The following is a 16,352-nucleotide window of genomic DNA, read 5'->3' on the forward strand; positions in this document are numbered from 1 at the left end:
TCGTGGGGTCAAGCCACGGTCTGCTCACCCTGTGCGTTGAGTTGCTCGAGTTCCTCTTCGCACGGTCGGATCCGTTCCCTCCCGTCCTCCAATAGGGAGGGTATCCCTCCATTAGGGAGGGTCGGGGGGCTCGGTCCTCCCCGGTTCTGATGGTTGTGGGGGGCCTCAGTGGGGTACCTTTGTCGAGCTTCAGCTCCCGCTCATCTCCCGTTGTGCAGTTGACGCTGAGCGGAGCTAATACGATATAGAACGATAAGTTATGAATATAACCGTAGTTCTATGAGTATTAGTGACGCTCAGCGTCTGGACGCCACTGCGGCCCTTGATCTTACCTTGTGGTGAAATGATTGAGAAGGAGATGAGTGTGTGGCCACACCCCTGCTTATGTAGGTAGCAGATGGGGGTGTGGCCAGACGGATGTTGGTATGTAAAGGTACATTGTGAAGTTTTTATTCAGTGCACGTCACTGGAGTGAGATATGTGCAGTTGACGCTGAGCGTCACTAATACTCATAGAACATCGTTAACCTTTCACTACCACACTACAGAAGGTTAACCTTTCACTACCACACTACAGACGGTTAACCTTTCACTACCACACTACAGATGGTTAACCCTTTCACTACCACACTACAGAAGGTTAACCCTTTCACTACCACACTACAGAAGGTTAACCCTTTCACTTAGGGTTAATCGTCTGTAGTGTGGTAGTGAACGGGTTAACCCTTTGTCATGTGGCAGTGAAAGGGTTAACCTTCTGCATTGTCACCGTGAAAGTGTTAACCCTTTGGTAGTGTGGTAGTGAAAGGGTTAATCAGTATCACGTACCTTATGCACACTGCACCTGTGTATACTGTATACTTACTTACTCATAGTATATATTTAGATTAAAGTGTCTATTGTAACTATATTTATTGTAATTGCACATATAACTGATAGGGCATACAGACCCTCATCTGCACCTTGATCTACACTGCCTACTTGCTCATATGCGTATACTCATATGAAATTATGTTTTTGGTAGATTTGTATTAGTTTATTGGACAAGTCCGGCAGAGAGGATGGATGGGAGAGAGATATGGGGGAAGATATTTCGGCAAGGGTCGCCGGGTCCGGGAGTCGAACCCGGGACGGCCGCGTTGCACTACAGTGCGTTACGTGGTGCGCCACCCTGGTGCCCCGCGTATACTCAGAGTTAATTATATTATATTGTTTACCTATTTTTATTTTAACTTTTTTCAATCCCATTCTCAATCCCATTCTCAATCCCAATCCGGTGCCCCCCCACCCCCTCACCGTGCTCTTTCGCCTTCTTGGCGGCGTCTCCGATGTAGTCCTGGCTGCGGCCGTCTGTGAACACGATGCCCACCTTGGCGACCCCGGGACGGGCACCGTGGCCCGGCGCGAAGCTGCTGTCCGTCAGGTACCGGAGGGCCTGTCCCGTCATGGTCCCTCGCTCCATGTAGGCCATCTTCTTCACGGCCTCCTTCAGGTCCTTCTTGTTGTTATAGCGACCGAGGGGGAACTCCTGCAGAGGGACGCATGGGGGTTAACCCTTTCACTGACACACGACAAAGGGTTAACCCTTTCACTACCACACTACAGACGGTTAACCCTTTCACTACCACACTACAGACGGTTAACCCTTTCACTACCACACTACAGACGGTTAACCTTTCACTACCACACTACAGACGGTTAACCCTTTCACTACCACACTACAGACGGGTTAACCCTTTCACTACCACACTACAGACGGTTAACCTTTCACTACCACACTACAGACGGTTAACCCTTTCACTACCACACTACAGACGGGTTAACCCTTTCACTACCACACTACAGATGGGTTAACCCTTTCACTACCACACTACAGACGGTTAACCTTTCACTACCACACTACAGAAGGTTAACCTTTCACGACCACACTACAGACGGTTAACCTTTCACTACCACACTACAGACGGTTAACCCTTTCACAACCACACTACAGACGGTTAACCTTTCACTACCACACTACAGACGGTTAACCCTTTCACTACCACACTACAGACGGGTTAACCCTTTCACTACCACACTACAGATGGGTTAACCCTTTCACTACCACACTACAGACGGTTAACCCTTTCACTACCACACTACAGACGGTTAACCTTTCACTACCACACTACAGAAGGTTAACCCTTTCACTACCACACTACAGACGGGTTAACCCTTTCACTACCACACTACAGACGGTAGTGCTTTATTGAGAGAAGATGACCTGCAAACACACACATTTACATTTTACATTTAGTCATTTAGCTGAGCGCTTTTATCCAAAGCGACTTACAGGTTCTGTACGACAAGTCAGCAGGAAGGGCACAACTCTTACAGCTGAGTAACAATGTTCATCAAAAAGTGCTGAAACTTGAGTGCTGCAGTGTTAAGTGCATAGTAGTAGAGACATATTAGTATAGTAGGAAGAGTGCATGATAGTATAAGACAGTAGTGTTGAGTGCATATGTAGACATCTGAATATGTCTAACAATAATTCAATGTGTCTAACCTAATTCCTTTTACTCTACTGTGCCCACTGACCCCTCTTGATCCTCCATATTCTAACATTGACACTTAACAGTGGAGCATGCACTGGAGTGCCGCCAGGGGGAGCTGGTGAGACGTTGGGCAAGGGGGGGCATCAGGTGAAGAAGGATGGACTGGAGGTGCGGTGCTGACAGCGGAGCAACCTCTTCGTCGTTTTCCCAGAGAAGGAAGAGGTCGCATGGAGCTGGAGCTCTGGACATCAAGCATGCGAGATATAAACCCAGTTACAAGTTCAAGTTCAAGTTTCAAGTTTCTTTAATAGTTGTCATACTTTTATACAAAATGCTTCTTTCTGTTACGCTCCAGAGACTGTGCTAGACAAAAGATAAGTATGAAATAAAATAAGTATAGCATGTAAAAAATAGAATGTAAAAAATAGAAGTCACGTACGTAGACACAAGTGTTCAGTATGTACATATGTACAATGTTCAATGCAGAATAGAAGTAACTGAGTTACCATACAATATACTATGCAATATACTAATATACAATATACTATATAGTGCAAAGCAGAAATGGGATGAGGTACAATTTAGGTACAATTTACAGTAAGGTGTACTGAGGTATGTGTTGTAGTGCAAATTCTTTGCCAATAAATATAAGATGTGTCTAGGTGTTCTAAAGTGTGGAGAGTGGGTGCTGCAGTGTGTTGTTTGTTTAAAGTGAGTGTGTGCTTGTGGATGTGTGTGCTGTGAGTGCATTTGATGGTTGTTGCATAGTGTTATTGTTCGTTGAGCAACCTGATGGCCTGGGGATAGAAGCTTCTTCTGAGTCTTTCTGTGCTTGCCATGAGACTCCGGTATCGCTTGCCTGACCGCAGCAGTTCAAAGAGGCAGTTGTTTGGGTGGCTGGAGTCCTTGATAATTCTCTTAGCCTTACCCCTGCTTGTTGTAAATGTTCTGGAGAGTGGGAAGCCCCCCTCCAATTGTGCGCTTGGCTGAACGGGCCACTCTCTGTAGTCTGCTACGGTCTTGTGCGGTGCTATTCCCAAACCAGGAAGTGATATTGCCAGTCAGGATGCTCTCTATTGTACATGAGTAGAAGTTCTTAAGGATCTTCTGACTGACTTGGAACTTCCTTAGGCGCCTGAGGAAGTAGAGGCGTTGCCGTGCCTTCTTCACAACACTGTCAATGTGTGTGGTCCATGTCAAGTCCTCAGATATGTGGACTCCGAGGTACTTAAAACTGTTCACTCTCTCAACCGGTGCCCCGTCGATGCTGAGGGTGCTGTAGTCCCTGACCCCCGACCTCCTAAAGTCCACAATCATCTCCTTTGTTTTGCTGACGTTCAGGGAGAGGCTGTTCTCTTGGCACCATCCCGCCAGGACCTTGACCTCTTCCAGGTAGGCCCTCTCGTCGTTTGCAGAGATCAGGCCCACCACTACTGTGTCGTCAGCAAATTTGATGATTGTGTTGTTCCGCTGAGCCACACAGTCATGTGTGTACAGGGAGTAGAGGAGGGGACTCAGAACACAGCCCTGGGGGGCCCCTATGTTGAGGGTGATGGATGAGGAAGTGCAGTTGCCTGCTCTCACCACCTGGGGTCTGCCCGTCAGGAAGTCCAAGACCCACTGGCAGAGGTCATAGTTCAAGCCCAGGTCCCTGAGCTTGGCTATGAGTTTGGAGGGGACTATGGTATTGAATGCTGAGCTGTAGTCGATGAATAGCATTCTCACATAGTTCCCCTGCCTCTTGTCCAGGTGTGATGCTGCTGTGTGCAGCACATGGGCTATGGCGTCCTCCGTGGACCTGTTGGGGCGGTATGCAAATTGCAGGGGGTATATGTTGATGGGGAGGGAGGAGCAGATGTAGCCCTTTACTAGCTTCTCAAAGCACTTCATGGCTATGGAGGTGAGAGCTACAGGGCGGTAGTCGTTGAGGCAAGCAGGCTTGGATTCTTTAGGTACAGGGATGATAGTGGACTTCTTCAGACAGGTGGGGATGACAGCCTGTTCCAAGGACAGGTTGAATATGTCAGTGAATACCGGGGCCAGTTGGTCGGCACAGACTTTTAGGACGCGGCCGGGGATGCCGTCCGGTCCTGCTGCCTTCCTGATATTCACTTTCTTAAAGGCGGGTTAGTAATGAATATGCGATAGCTTAGCTTTTAGTTAATGTTAAAGAGACATTGTGAAAGAAGAAGCAGGCGAGCTACTGCCGAAGAGTGTGGTCGATATTGCACACCTTGCGTTTTAGCTGAAGTATATGCGTCAGGACAGGGGGGCGTCCCGACCCACAGCTTAGCTTCAGTTAGGCCTAGGGCACAGTTTAGTCCGCGTGTCGCTTCACCTCTCCAGCCGAGCAGTGGACTACTCAACAGACGTCGCGGCACTGCACGCACCTCCAGCGGTCACCTGCCTAACGTCCACCCAGCCCTGCCTCCTGGTACCACAGGACCTCTCAACGGCCATCTCACCACGCGGACGTACACTCGAGCCAGTTACAGTGAGCGCTCCGAGTGCTGGAACTTTATCGGTAGACATTCTCTTTGTGCGGCGTGGGCCCTTTTAGAGGCGAAGGGAATAGGTACTTTGAACCAACACTGGTAGCAGTGCTTAGGGGCGCCCCGACTTTTATTATTTTGGGGAAAGCCGGCTATAGATAGGACTTTTATTTTCAACGTGGGCCCACTGTCATTTTGGTTGAATGTGGTAATAATGTGTGTTCTTTTATAAAAATCCCATTGAATAGCTCCTTTATCCCTCTCCCTCTTCCTCCCCTCTCTCCCCACCTAAGGAGAAGCGAATCAGTATATAAACCCTTAAAGGGAAGGGGTTATTACTGTGTCTAGCCCAGTGTGGGAAGAACTTTAGTCCGTACTGTAGAGCGAGAGCACTAGGTGCCCAGTGCGGAAATAACTTTCATTCCTGTGTAAATCTTTGTAACGTGAATCAGACTTTCAGTAAAAGAGAGCTCAATGGGACCACTGTGTGCGTGTCTGTTAATGTGCATTCTATCTAACCCTTTCCTTTCCGGGTAATGCTCATTACAATTTAACCCTTTCCCCACCCCCCTGCCTATAGTTCATTGGGAAAGGTCTCTACTCATCATTCAGGAAGGGTACTGCTTTGGGGAGCGAATATATCATCCATCCTTACTGCCATCGGGTGTGGGAGGGCCCAGGAAGTATTGGGGGAAGTGTGGGTGTGTGGGGAGCTACTGTTGATCGCCCTGGAGGGCAAGAAGGACCAGCGCACCATCCCTAGGTTTGTGAATCCTAGGTCCCATCCACTCCCGCTGCTCGACCTCCACTTCAACATTCCTGGCCTACAGTCGGGGACTCAGCCGGACACAGCTCTGCTGCGTTCTCACTACCAGGTGGCCATGTACATCCACTCCCATAAAGCAGGGATAATCCACCCTGCTACACATAGTAGTAGAGACATATTAGTATAATAGGAAGAGTGCATGATAGTATAAGACAGCAGTGTTGAGTGCATAGTAGTAAAGACATATTAGTATAGTAGGAAGAGTAAATGATAGTATATAAGACAGTAGTGTTGAGTGCATAGTAGTAAAGACATATTAGTATAAACAGTAAGAAGGTTCGTGTTTTAAAAATTATTTTTTTCAGATATTGATTGAAGAAGTGTGTTTTTAGTCGATGGTGAAAGGTTGGTGCAGTTTCGGCTCCTAACTGTGGTGGGAAGTTCGTTCCACTATTGTGGAGTGAGGACCGAGAATAGTACCTCCCGGTCATCCACACACACACACACACACACACACACACACACACACACACACACACACACACACACACACCACACCGCACATTGAACAATAGCCGTACAGACATACACCAGCCCATCTTACCTATATACCAAGGTGACTTTGACACACACCTGTTTGACTGCGCTGGAGTACTGCACCAGTCCGACGTGAGCTTTGCTGTCCGACACGTCCAGCTTGTCGACGATCTGGTTGATCCATTTCTTCACCAACTCAAAGTTCTCCGGCCGCACGCTCTTAGAGCCGTCGATCAGGAACACCACGTCTGTGGCCGCGTTGCTGCAAGCTGAGGACAGACACAGACACAGACACACACAGACAGACAATCACAAACACACTCTGAAGCATTTTAATCCAGCATTGCTGTTATCACACTTTTTCTCTCTCTCTCTCCTGACAAACACACACACAAAAGCCGCTATATACTGTTACACAATATGTATTCATAGTATTCGATCGCGGAAATATTGTTATCCAATTAACAGGCGATTGTAATCACGGGGGCCCATTTTATTGACACCGGTTGTCAATTGATTGATTGATTTGATTGATTGAAAACTTTATTAACAGATTGCAGAATGGGTACAATACAGTACGGCTCAATGCAAACAACTGCTAAGAGGATGAAGACCCAAAAAATACTCTCGTCTTGTTTACATAAGGGTCCTCCATTTTCAATTAATCAAAAGTGTGGGGGGGGGGGGGGGGGCATTGCGCCCCATATCATATAGTGAAACACGTCGTGAGAATACTATGAAATGCCTCCCGGAGAAATCCCTACTTCAAGTTTGTCGGAGGAAAACATATTATGATGCGTAAGAGACCACGCGTGCACACGCACACACACACGCAGACACACACTCACCCTTGCAGCTGCGCCCGTCGTCCATGAGGGTAAAGCCATCTTTGCAGGCGCACTTGAATGATCCCGGAGAGCTGAGGCATACCTGCGCGCAATCGTGGTCACCAGTGGCACACAGGTCCGACACTGGAGTGTGTGCACGTCGAATGCACGCACGCACACACACACACACATACACACATACACACAGGGGCATGTATGCACACACACACGCACATGTACACACACACGCACACACACACACACGTACACACACACAGAGGATGGGGTGGTTGGGGTTAGGGGGAGAGAATGAAACTATGTCAGTTTGAAAACAGGGGAAATTCTGCTACATTTTTAACGATCCACTGTGATCTATATTGAAATGATGTGATTCGGTTGACCGCCGTTACTTTTTTTAACGTGTTCAAATATGGCATAAATACAGTGGATCTTTAAAACAGACAGGGATTGGAAAGTTTGGAGTTAGCCTTAGGCAACATGGGGGCGTGATTGGTTACATCCGAATGTCCAGGTAAAGGCTCGTCCAATGACAATCCAACCCTGTGAGCATGCGGCTCTGCCCCCGAGGGTGGGGGACATCTACAACAATTGATTGGCTGCTGCAAATTGAGTGACAGCAGTCAAAACCGCTGCAGACCGGGCGGGCACACCCACCTAAGGGCAATCACTAATTGGAGGATTAATTTGATTGACACTAGTGGAACACTAATCACAGATAGTGTCGGCCTCTTTCTTAAGAAGAGGCCGACACTATCTGTGATTAGTGTTCCACTAGTGTCAATCAAATTAATCCTCCAATCAGTCTGTGAGGAGGGGCGACTGAAAAGCAGAGACACATCTCATTCCAAAACATTGCCCCCGAGTTGGACAGCAGGTGGGATGTCAGAAAACACAATTGTCCCGTAGTGTCCGTGTGAGTATAGGGGGCAAGGGAAGGAGGGGAGCAGCGTTTTGGAATGGAATGCAGCCCCGGCACCTTACCCTTATCTGAGGAGGGTCAGCCGGCAGCCTGTTCCTTCCATGAGGATGATGAAGCTGTCTTTCTATGTTGTCATAGTAACCATGTATGGAAAACACGGAACCCGTTTTGCAAAGAGTTGTTGGCTTTATCCCTTTCGTTAACCTTTCACTTTTGTCGTGTGGTAGTGAAAGGGTTAACCTTCTGTATTGTCACAGTGAAAGGGTTAACCCTTTGGTAGTGTGGTAGCGAAAGGGTTATTATAACAAGGTATTACTTTAGCTGGTTTGCTTCTACCAACTGAATCAGTGTTTCCTCACATGTACACTTTACTTCTGTGCCCGACGCCAAAACATTTTCACCCGCCAGGTCATTTTGATTTAATTTGATTGACACTAGTGGAACACTAATCACAGATTGTGTCATTTATCTCTTCAGACTGAGCTCGTCATCTCAAAGATAACTCTGACTCCTCTCAGCTGCTTGACTCCCAACTCTCTCATCATCTCATCGCTATGGCGATGTCAGACTCCCATCTCTCTCATCATCTCATCGCTATGGCGATGTCAGACTCCCATCTCTCTCATCATCTCATCGCTATGGCGATGTCATCTGTAGGCTGCAGCTTTGACCCTCGAGCCTCTGGACTCGGCCCATCGCTCTGCCCTCATGTGCATCACCGGGGACAGATATGATACTCAGCACTGGGTCCTTTATGATAAGGTAGGTCGGCCTTCTCTTTCTGACCCACGCGATGATCATTGGTATTTGTTTATTTTTTTTAAAGCTCTTATTGATAAGCTACCTCCTTGTATCTCTCAATGTTTTTAGACTGGAATTCTGACACCAATTCGACCCGTTGCAGCGACCGGCTGGTTCTTCCAGCGTGTTCTGAACCTGGACCATCACCCCTTTCTATTCCAACATCCATCAGACTATATAACTGAGCACAGAGTGACAGTGCTACTCTGGCATATCTTCCTGGACTCTTTACATCGACACTTTACATTTTTATTACATATTTTACTGTATATTTTGGGCTGTATATTTGAGAATGTATATACATATTTTAGAATGTATATCTTTGACTGTATTTTTATACCTATTCTTATTTGCGATTTGCGATTTGTGACTACCTAAATGTTTACTGTGGGCGATCTGTGGTGCTGAATCTCCCTCGGGATCAATAAAGTACTTCTATTTTATTCTATTCTATTCTATTGACGCGCCTGACACTTGGAATGACCTCCACCTAACTCTAAAGTCAGAGGTTGTTCCAACATTTACAGAATTTAAGAGAATGATTTCCGATCACTGTGTGTCAACTTGTGACGGTTTCAACTGATTTAGTTGTTTATTTACATTGGTATTGTGTCATGTGACTGTTTGTTTGTTTGTTTGTTTGTTTGACTGCGTGTTCTCTTGATTGTAAACACATCGAAACCTCAGCCTCCTAACTAGTTGAAATAAACCGTGCATACTGTACATATAAGTAATTCACACTCATGACAAGCTGCATGACCTGTTTCCTATTGCTAGGTTTTTAGTGAGTTTTTCCTTACCATCGTGTGGGGTATGTCTATTATTTATTTATATTACATTTTATTTTGGATTTCATGGTGTTTTTTGTTTTGTTCTTGATTTATTGTGATGTTTCTTCTTGACTTGTTTAAAGAAGACGTGTCCGGCCCATGGGGACATTAACGTGTGATGTCGGGCCTTACAACTAAGTTTGATTTGATTTGATTTGAATATGATATCCTATGGTATTTGTTTTTTCCTGTGCAAAGTACAGTATGATTTCTCAATCCATTTGATGTATCTTTCCTTTTTTGTGAGACAATTGTCATGGTATAATACACAATACAGAAGGTTAACCCTTTCACTGCCACACGACAAAGGGTTAACCCTTTCACAACCACACCACAGAAGGTTAACCCCTTCACTACCACACTACAGACGGTTAACCTTTTGTAGTGTGGTAGTGAAAGGTTAACCTTCTGTAGTGTGGTAGTGAAAGGGTTAACGCGAATACACACGTACATTTTACGATTTGTATAAATCCTTGACGACGGTGTAGTAAAAAACCCTACCTTTGTATGGATCCATGACGGTACACCTTGATATTGGATATTATTAATTAATGCAATTCATTATTATTATTATCTCCTCTCCTCCCTCCTCTCCTCCCTCTCTCTCTCTCTCTCTCCTCTCCTCCCTCCTCTCCTCCCTCTCTCTCATCTCAGTCTCTCCCTCTCTCTAGTATGGTTTTGTCAATAGTTCAATGTACAATTGTGTTTGTTGGTACAGTGTCTCCTCCCCCCCCCCCTCAATGTACAGTGTTACTTGTTTATACAGTGTGCCCCCCGCCCCCCCCCCCCCCCCAACCACCTCCAATGTAAATTACCCAGTATGGTTGTCAATATCCCAATGTACCCAACCCCCCCCACCCAACCTCCAATGTACAGTTTCTACGTCAAATGTATATACTCCCTTTTCTTGACTCCTTCTGTATCACAAACAGTACTGTATTTGCAAATCTGGTATGTCATAAATGTATAGATGTAGCAGTACTGACTATCTGTATGTCATGTATGTCATATATGTCTATATGAATTGAAAATGGGGGACCCTGATGGAAACAAGACAAACGTCTTTCTCAGGTCTGCATCCCCTTAACAATTGTATGTATTGAGCCGTACTGTATTGTACCCATTCTGCAATCTGTTAAATAAAGTTTTCATTCATTCATTCATCATTCATTCATTCATTCATTCATTCATTCTTCTCTCTCTCCTCCTTTCCTCCCTCTCTCCCTCTCCTCTCCTCCCTCTCTCTCCTCTCAGTCTCTCCCTCTCTCTTCTCTCTCTCCTCCTCCTCTCCTCCCTCTCTCTCTCTCTCTCTCTCTCTCCTCTCCTCCCTCCTCTCCTCCCTCTCTCTCCTCTCAGTCTCTCCCTCTCTCTTCTCTCTCTCCTCCTTTCCTCCCTCTCTCCCTCTCCTCTCCGCACTCCTCTTACCGCAGAAGGCCTCCTGGAACTTCTTGGTCAGCTTCTCGATGACGCTGTAGCTCTCCTCTCTCTCCTCTCAGTCTCTCCCTCTCTCTTCTCTCTCTCCTCTCCTCCCTCCTCTCCTCCCTCTCTCCCTCTCCTCTCCGCGCTCCTCTTACCGCAGAAGGCCTCCTGGAACTTCTTCGTCAGCTTCTCGATGACGCTGTAGCTCTCTACGTAGTCCACGTGGTCGTCCAGGGGCTCGCTGGCGATCTGCTTCAGGGTGTTCATGTCCACGCGGCCCACGCCGATGGCGAACATCTCGATGCCGGCGTCCCGCGCGCGCAGGGCCACGTCCTTCACGTTGTCCTGGGGACGGCCGTCTGTCACGATGATGGCTACCTGCAGGGGGCGGGGCCAGAGACAGAGGTGTCAGGGCTTGGGATCAATTATTCATACGCCGATCGATGATGTTAGAGCCAGTATTTTGATTTAATAAGAAAGGCCACTTAATTGTGACGTCTGTAGTCAACGCACTATAAAGGACTACAAATCCCACTGCGCCGGCACTAAAGCCGCAGTGATGGGCAACCTGTTGAGAGACGCGGTCGACGCGGTTTTAACCTTTTCGTACTTTTCGTATCCTAGCGTACTACATGCAACGTACTGTATCATACGCGTACAAGTATCCTTTAAGTTATGAAGTTATTAAGCATTATCAAGAAAGAAAGAATACCTAAGTTGTTTGTTATTTTCTTTGAGTTTTGCCTATTTCTTTTGAATATTGTAAAGGCCTATTTTCTTTGTTGCATGTGCAAATGTTTGTTACTTTATTTTGCAAACACATCGCAACATCATCGAAACCATCGGAGGCCAAGCAACACTTCGAACTGTGAGTAATTTAAAGAAAGAAACAAGTTAGAACTGTCTGTTTAAAGCGTCTAGTGGCTTGATGGAAAGACTGATTGATTGATTAATTGATAGATTGATTGATTGATTGATTGATTGATTGATTGATTGATTGATTGATTGATTGATTGATTGATTGATTGATTGACAGTGGAAGGAAGCCACGACAAATGAGTTCCCAAAAAGAATTACAATTCTCTCTCTAGTGGATTCCATATGACAGTCATATCCAAAGTATTACCAAATAATTAAGAATGAGTGCTCTTATTATAATTATTAATACATGTTTTGCTATTTTAATTAACATTTTGAAGTGAGTGAAAAAGGTTTATTGAAAATGACTGTGAAATGGAAACAAAATGCTGCTGGTCGTTCGGGGTGCTGTGGCTGACCGAGAAGATGGTTATTGTTTCATATATGTAGGTTTATAGGTCATGGTGTATACGCAGTAGTAGTAGTAGCAGAGGTGGGACCAAGTCATTGTTTTGCAAGTCTCAAGTCAGTCGCAAGTCTTGGTACTCAAGTCCCGAGTCAAGTCCCAAGTCAAGACAGGCAAGTCCCAAGTCGAGTCCCAAGTCAAGACTGACAAGTCCCAAGTCGAGTCCCAAGTCCTAACCTTTAAGTTTCGAGTCCTAAACAAGTCATAATACGTGTTTCACCAAAAAGTTTCATTATCAACTTGTTGGCAAAACATAATCTAATTTCTATAAATGTAATAATATTCAGAATCAGTCTTACAACTAGATACAATTGGGCAAGAGCTGCTTGAAAACCAGTTCAGGAGTATATTGAGAAAAAAAAGAATAAGGATCACCATATCCATTTTAAAGGTATAGGATAACAATAACCAACATATTGTCTTCCCACTTGGACCAATCATTTATTTAACGTCTGCCTGCCCTGTATATACAGTCTAGGCACATGATCCATAATAGCAGACCTCGGTTCAACTAACCTTAACCCTTTATCAATTTTGGGGTATAAAAAATCTGTACTGAAATGACAAGGCATCTCTGCATTTCATATATTAGGTAGTTTATTAGGTATTAGAATTAGGTAGGGCCTAATTCGTGTGCGAGTTCTCTCTCTCTCTCTTGGATAAAATAACAAACTCAGCAAGGCCAACGGCTTCTCTGTTACAGTGGGTGACAATATTGTCACAAGGAAAGATGAAATTACCTACCTGGGTTCCATCCTGTGACAAAACGGCAACCAATGTAATAAAAAAAAGTCAACCAACAAACTTGATTCTTGTACCGGATCTCCTCACTGGTAAGACTAACAGGAGCACTCATTCAAGGGTACTACGACTATGCTTGTACCTCATGGTACCAAAGTACCTCAAAGGCACTAAAAACAAGATTACAAACATCACAAAACAAACTGGTCAGACTACTGCTTGACCTTACCCCTGCCTATTTTGACAACCTAGGATGGCTTAGAGTAGACAACAGAGTACATCAACTTGCAATGGGCCTGGTCTACAAGATACACTACCACCTACATGTCGAAATACTTCCCAAAGGTCAGTGAATTCCAGGACCACAACACCAGAGGGAGTTCCACAAATCATGTTCAACCCAGATTCGTCTCAAACAAGGGACTAAACACGTTTCGCAATTATGCCACAACAATGTGGAACGCCCTACCCACAGCCGTAAAATAATGTTAATCCCTACCCTCCTTCAAAACCGCTCTCAAATAGCACCTACGGGTGGCTGCAATTAAAAACTGGCCCCTGTAAATATCCAACCCCCCCCCCCAACCCCCTCCAATGTAGTTTCTTCCCCTTCGAATGTAGTATATATTTCTGTTTCTTATGATCTATGTCTCTTATACAGTACTGTATACTTGTATGTCATAAATGTCTTGATAAAACAGTACTGTATAGCTATGTCATAAGTGTCATGATGAATTGAAAATGGGGGACCTTGATGTAAACAAGATGAAAGTCTTTCTCTGGCCTGCATCCCCTTAACAATTGTGTGTATTGAGCTGTACTGTATTGTACCCATTCTGCAATCTTTAATACAATTTTCAATCAATACATTTTTTAAGGAGCAGCATTAATGTTAGGCTTTCATCAAGCAAGACATTGCTGATTGTTTATAAACCAAGTTACATACTGTTATTTATGCAGCTTCAAATGTAGTTGGAAGTTGTTGCGTCTCCATCTGTGATTTTCTGCAATTCGTTTTTTGTTGACCACCACATAAGCAAACGAAGCAATATTTGGTATAATTTCCCACTGGATCCGTTGTTCTTAACGTTCGTAACTTACTTCTTCTCTGGCGCAAATTGATTGGATGCTGTCGGATTGTTTCAAAGAAAGTGGGCAGAAGATATGATCTTTGAGCCAAGACACAAATTACATTTAACTAAAACGATCTTTTCTTTGTGCTCGACAAAAGAGAAATTGTGACAATATCCATCTGTAAAAACACGACTAGTGGGGGCTGCCATGACGGTAGTGATGGGTCGGTCATGAGCGACTCGTTCATAAGAGCCGAGTCATTGCCGTGAGCGTGAGTCGAATCGCTCACCCCCCCCCGGCATGCACAACAGACACACACAATGAACTCAACGGATATCGTCGATCGGGGGCTTAACTGAGTCTGACACGTTTCTATGATAAACTGAATGAATAGACAGACATTGACACAGACAACTGAATGAATAGCATATACTTATTTGGTTGTATAGGAGTCGAGTGGCGCTAATGAGTGTCTTTTGTCAAACAACAGTAGTCTATGAATAGGCTATGCTAACGTAACGTGATGCAAATATGCAATTGATCACTTGGCATGCTAACTGGGAGCATCACCTTGATACAAGCATTCCACCTTGCTTCTCCATCAAATGGCTTAATGAAGTCCTGAACTCAACGGATATCGTCGATCGGGGGCTCAAAGTCTGACACGTTTCTATTTCTTGGTTTCAAAATAAAAAAAAACTATTTTAACTGAATTTTAATTGTACATTATTTTATTTCAAAGAACGCTGTCTTGTCACAGTCACACACAATTCAATTCAAAGGGTTTTATTGACATGAGAAAACATTGAAGTATTTATGAACAGTTTGCAGAATGGGTACATTTCACATGAAAGCACGACCGTGAGTCGACATAGGTTTAACATAGCATTAGTTGGGTTTTTTTATTATCCTTTGGCGGAATTATAGGTCAATGTGTAACTTTAATATTTCCGTTGGTGTACTATACTACTGCCGTCCGTCACTGGACCATGCGTGTCCCGACACCGACGCCTGCTGTGTGCTGTGAGTCAGTCACACTTATTTAACATGATCAAATAATTATTATAATATTTTTTACTTCACTTTGAAATATTATAGTGAAATATTTTGCAATGTTGTCGCATTTATCTTTGTTGAAATCCTCCAACAGGCTCTTTTTTGTAAGTTGACTGGTTTGCACACCAATAATACAGTGCAATAATAGAATAGTAGAATAGATAGTAAAATTATGCAATAGAATGGCCAGAGTAAAATAGTGCTACAGTACAATCAACAGTCAGCGGGGTGTATTAGAAGGCTATGGTGAAGAGGTACGTTTTTAGCTTATTTCTGAAAATATTAAGATATCTAGCTTCCCTAATGTCCATAGGTAGTGTGTTCCATAACTTTGGTGCATAGTTAGCAAAGGCTGCATCCCTGATTTTCATCTAACATTGTAGATGATCGCAATGTTTATCCTTTGTATATAAGGACCTTGAAATCAATTCTAAATGTTACCGATGATTACTGATGTAAACAGGGGGATCCTGATGTAAACAAGACGAAAGTCTTTCTCTGGTCTGCATCCCCTTAACAATTGTATGTATAATTGTATGTAATTGTATAACATCGGCCAAATTGTTTTCATATTTTGGCTTACGGAACTTCGTCCGGAAGTGTCACTGATCCGTGAGTCGCTTACGTGAATCGGTTCATTGCGGTGAGCGTGTATCGAATCGCTCACTCACTGAAATGATCCGTTTGGCACATGACGGTCAAATAGTAAACAACACCCCCACAGCACAGCGTGTCTCCGCGAGTAGGGTCCAGCTGCAGCACCGGAGAATCCTCTCAAGGGGCAAGCCTGTGGCAGCCACGAACCCACTACTTTCTATATAGCAGCTGGGAGGTGCGCTGTTTTAAGTGAGCGACAAGCGTGAGTTATTGGATTGATTGATTGATTGATTGAACATCCGAGCTGCTTCTATAGAAAGAAGGTTCGTGGCTGCCACAGGATTGCCCAGTGAGAGGATTCTCCGGCGCTGCAGCTGGACCCTATTGGTCTCAGTCCGGAGAGGAGAACTGC

The 16,352-nt window shown here is 44.8% G+C and overlaps 1 protein-coding gene across 3 annotated transcripts in view; it reads right to left on the reverse strand.

Moving 5' to 3' along the window:
* The window catches only part of matn1 (matrilin 1), an 86,052-nt gene that overhangs the window by 9,500 nt on the left and 60,200 nt on the right, over positions 1-16,352 (reverse strand). For 2 of the 3 annotated variants that reach the window (XM_084312606.1, XM_084312605.1), the window contains exons 5-8: positions 11,304-11,526; positions 7,180-7,302; positions 6,428-6,600; positions 1,296-1,527 (exon numbers count right to left, since the gene is read on the reverse strand). In XM_084312606.1, coding sequence (XP_084168732.1) covers positions 1,296-1,527; positions 6,428-6,600; positions 7,180-7,302; positions 11,304-11,526 — 751 coding nt within the window. The remainder of the gene's footprint in view (positions 1-1,295; positions 1,528-6,427; positions 6,601-7,179; positions 7,303-11,303; positions 11,527-16,352) is intronic. The other variant, XM_084312607.1, reaches the window with a different exon arrangement.

Source organism: Notolepis coatsorum (assembly GCF_963971535.1).
Source record: "Notolepis coatsorum genome assembly, chromosome: 4".
In the NCBI taxonomy this organism is placed as follows: Eukaryota; Metazoa; Chordata; class Actinopteri; order Aulopiformes; family Paralepididae; genus Notolepis; species Notolepis coatsorum.